The sequence below is a fragment of the Carya illinoinensis genome, chromosome 11 (assembly GCF_018687715.1).
Source record: "Carya illinoinensis cultivar Pawnee chromosome 11, C.illinoinensisPawnee_v1, whole genome shotgun sequence".
NCBI classification, from domain to species: Eukaryota; Viridiplantae; Streptophyta; class Magnoliopsida; order Fagales; family Juglandaceae; genus Carya; species Carya illinoinensis.
Genome location: NC_056762.1, coordinates 32,949,190 through 32,953,193, shown reverse-complemented (window position 1 = coordinate 32,953,193; position 4,004 = coordinate 32,949,190). Strand labels below are relative to the sequence as shown.

The following is a 4,004-nucleotide window of genomic DNA, read 5'->3' as shown; positions in this document are numbered from 1 at the left end:
ATCGCTGTTTTTTTCTTCTTTTTATTTTTTTATTTTTTTGCTTTTATAAAGAAAAATAGGATAAATGGGTGGCAAATATTCAGGAATAGGAAGGTGTAGAAAGAAAATGACAGAAGAAATATAGATGATGGGATGGTGGGGCATATTCTGGTGAATTCATGAATATTTCCCAATTTCCATCAAATCTTAAAATATGGTTCTTGGACTTTTGGGATTTGATGGGTAGAGAGCTGGAAACAAAGAGCGAGGGAAAGACAAGTGATCGAGAGATTATCAAATAAGGTGCGACTTTGGTTGGTTGGTTGTGAGATGAAGAGAAATAGATCAGAAGAAGATCAAAGAGATGAAGAGTGACCAAAACTTTTTCTATTTTTGTGATGATAGTGTGAAAGTCGTTTCTACTATTTATAAGTCAACTCATTATTTAGGATCCATTACAATTATAAAATAAGCCAAACCATCGATACGTATTTTTCAAACGGGGTTAAGTTTCACTTAGAATAAAAATAATATTAAAAAATAATATTTTATTTAATTTTTAACTTTGATCTCATCATCATCTTGTAATTAAAAGAGCCAAGTTTCCTTCAGGGTATGAGGAGAAGATGATAGTTATATGAAGTAGATCCTATGAGATAGAAACTTTGAAAAATTTGGATCTGTAATTGGATATACAACTCCAATTAATCTATTAATTATGATGACCAGGTTTGTTGTTTCCAAAATTCGAATACTTAGATTAAACTGTAATTTGATAATGTCTCTCAGTCCATACAACGGTCCTGTTGGAAAATTCCTGGTCCTACTTTCTTCGCCAAATTATATACAGTTTTCTTTAACCAGAAAGCTTCATGGCCATGGCAATTATCACAACTGGGGAAAGCAAAAAAGTGTCTTCGTTTTTATTTTGCTTGAGATATCGAAGTTGAAAATATGCAGAAGCAGTAGTGATCACGAAGTATAGAAGTATCAAGAAAAATTACAATTTGGAGGAGATGGACGCAGTATAATTTCATTAAATGGAGAAAACCGTTATGCAAATCTGCCTTAAATGTCACCGTGAATCACAGGAGACTGCGATGACCTGCATCTGTGATTGATCTTGTTCCTTGACCTCTTCAGATTCTTGGGCTAATTTTGATACGCATGTCTTCAACTCATCGTTCTTACCCCACAGGAGTATGTACAGTCCAATAATCACAACGATGGATCCCAACAAACTGCCATTTTAGAGTGCATACGTACAGAAGAAAGTTGGCAATAATAGCTAGTCATTAATTTGTTTATAATTTGGCATTCATACCAATTTAATGCAGGAGAAGATGGCGTAGTATAATAAGAAGAAGAAAATTATAAGTAGTGAATAGTGAGAATAAGTCACCTTCCAAGATGAAGTTGCTCGTGCAGAATGGGGATATCAAACATGGCTGCCAGTATTTGAATGAGGGGGCTGAACGCTGCTGTGAGAACTGGACCTCTTTTCTTAACACACCACGACATACCCACATAGCATAAACCAGATCCTATCATGCCCTGCATGCGTCAATGCTTTATTCTCACGTCAACTTAATAGAAGCCATGCAGATTATTAATACTGGTTTTCTTAATATTGTCGAGCTCAGATTATGGACAACTTTGAAAAAAGTAGATGCATTTAAAGTTATGAAGTAAAACTCTGATTTCAGCAAAGCTAGAATGAGATAACTTATTTTCTGCAACAAAATCGCAAAACATGAAGTCCCACTTTTTCTGTGTGCTGTAGTCTCAATATATGAATGACTTCCCATGGACCAAAAGTTTTGTTAGCAACCGGTAAAAAATGAGTGAACAGATATATTCATGAAAATACATGTTGAATTAGTGCAGATTGTAAAATTCTCAATTTGTCAAAAGAAGTCCAAACTTCATTTGCCTCATCAAGCACCAATCTTTCCACAAAAAAAAGACACAAGTAAAGGAAACGTATACTTACAGCATACAGGACAGTGATGATTTCCATTTTTCCCTTGAGAACCCATGCAGAAAGGTTTCTGTTTGTGGACAGACTTAAGATTGCGGATTGAATGGCACCAAAGAAGGACATAATAGCAGTGCTGGAATACTGGCAGGGGTATCTCTTTCCTATAGGTGATTGCAAAAGAAACCAGGAAGACCAAAACAGGACTCCTATAACCAAAGCTACTGAACCAATGGTCCATCTCTGTGTTTTCTTGGCAGAGCTGAGCTTGACAGCGTGACCCATGATTTGAGTAGCAGACTGTGAATGAGAATGATCAAACAAAGGCATTCCTCTGTAAAGAGTCAGCAGTGTGGCACCGCCAACACACACCACTGTGCCAAGTAGTTTGGCTCTTCCACCGTTGCATTTCAAGTTCACAGTCTCTAACCTGTGGTGTAAAATAAGTAGAGGTAACAGGAGTGAATAGAACTACCATTGCAATGGAAACGACATACTTTTTTCCCCAGACAGTATCAATATATAGAGAATTCTTGTAAAGGATCGACCATTCATACCCAAGTGGTAATGCCATCAGAAATGTGATCACGGGCACCATGTTGACAAAGGCGCATGCAAAAGTAGCAGATGTGTATTGAATTCCAAGAAGGAAGAAGTATTGTGTAATGGATGCCCTACAGAAAAAAAAAAAAAAATGATTGTTATGATACTGATAATTGCAGATGGTAAAATCCATGTATCTGTCTTAAAGAATATAATTAATTACCCGATGATTGCACTGAAGAAGAGGTAACACAAGATACGAAGTGTAAGCTTCGGTCTGCTATTCCTGCAAGCAAACTTAGTCTATGTGATGTATTACTTAAAAAATGGAGAAGGAAAGAATAGGGATAAAGTGAACAAAGCTCAGAAATCTATTGCAGAAGAGGCCCGTCTAGATCCTATAGTCATAACAGGCCTAGATCCTACACTCAGGAAGTCATAGTTCAGCTCATTGAATCGCTTTTTTATTATCTTGCATGAAAATGAGACTTGGCCATGGGGGGAATGAACTGATAGATAAAAATTTTCCAAAGTAGCAAAATCAGGTTTAAGGATTTCCTACCTTTCCATATAGTAGCCGATTGGAGCTAAGAACATGGTAGAAATTGAAAGCCGGTATGTGACAAGGACCAAATGGTTCATTCCCTGGTCAAGGACTTTCTTGAGAAGAATATTCACTATAGCAAAGGAAAAATTGACTGCTATCATTACAATAAAAGGTTTCCATTCTTCAAAACTCTTCATGATAGCAATGTCTATGCAGCACTCTACGGGGAAGGAGGGAAGGTTGGGGGGCAGAGTGAGGCTTTTGCTATGACGCTTCACAAATTTTCTTCCTGTTTTAACAACACCCCAACACATTTGTAGCTTTAAATAAACAGGCTGCGAATAAGTAGGTTCAAAGCAAGATTAAATTCTTCAAATCACATTAATGCTTTAAGCAACCAACTTTGACATTAGTTTAAGATTTATTCCCTTCTTTTGGCTTTCTTTTGACCAATACTTTCCAACCGTGGAGTATTTGAGAATCGTTTTTTGCAGGCTCAAACAATATTATGAAGCATAAACCATGATCTCACTCTCCAAAAGTTCCAGCTAGAATCCATATAGGCCACGAGTTTCCCATTTGCAATTTCTTATAGGCTTTATTGGGGTAATGTTCTTCAAGTCGGCCTAGCCTTTTTTGGGCTATAGCTCTTAAAAATACGTAAATTCTTGGCTAGGCATCTTTTGAGTGGGGGGGTGCGGTAAAAATGGGTTCCCCTGGCCTCCCTTGCTCATAGCATCTAATACTTCATCCGTGAAACAGCATGAACAGCATCCTCATCTCTACATGATGGGAGGCACGAACAATGTGTCAAATCCTGCACTGGAAAAGCTGAGAAGAAATCACCGGAAGTTTACTGTTGAATTTGATAACTCAACCAGAGAAATTAATCCACTTTCCACCGCTATTGTGATCAAGTGCTAGACCAAATTAATTTTTCTAACAATAGGTAAAATT

The 4,004-nt window shown here is 37.1% G+C and overlaps 1 protein-coding gene across 1 annotated transcript; it reads right to left on the bottom strand.

Annotated features, from left to right (window-relative positions):
- Positions 1-878: 878 nt before the first annotated feature.
- LOC122282401 (WAT1-related protein At3g30340-like) lies at positions 879-3,361 on the bottom strand. Its single transcript, XM_043094355.1, has 6 exons — positions 3,063-3,361; positions 2,724-2,786; positions 2,515-2,631; positions 1,973-2,387; positions 1,382-1,533; positions 879-1,220 (listed from the first exon to the last, which is right to left on the bottom strand). The coding sequence occupies exons 1-6, from the start codon at positions 3,359-3,361 to the stop codon at positions 1,055-1,057; spliced, it is 1,212 nt and encodes a 403-aa protein (XP_042950289.1). The 3' UTR covers positions 879-1,054.
- Between the last annotated feature and the right edge of the window lie 643 nt (positions 3,362-4,004).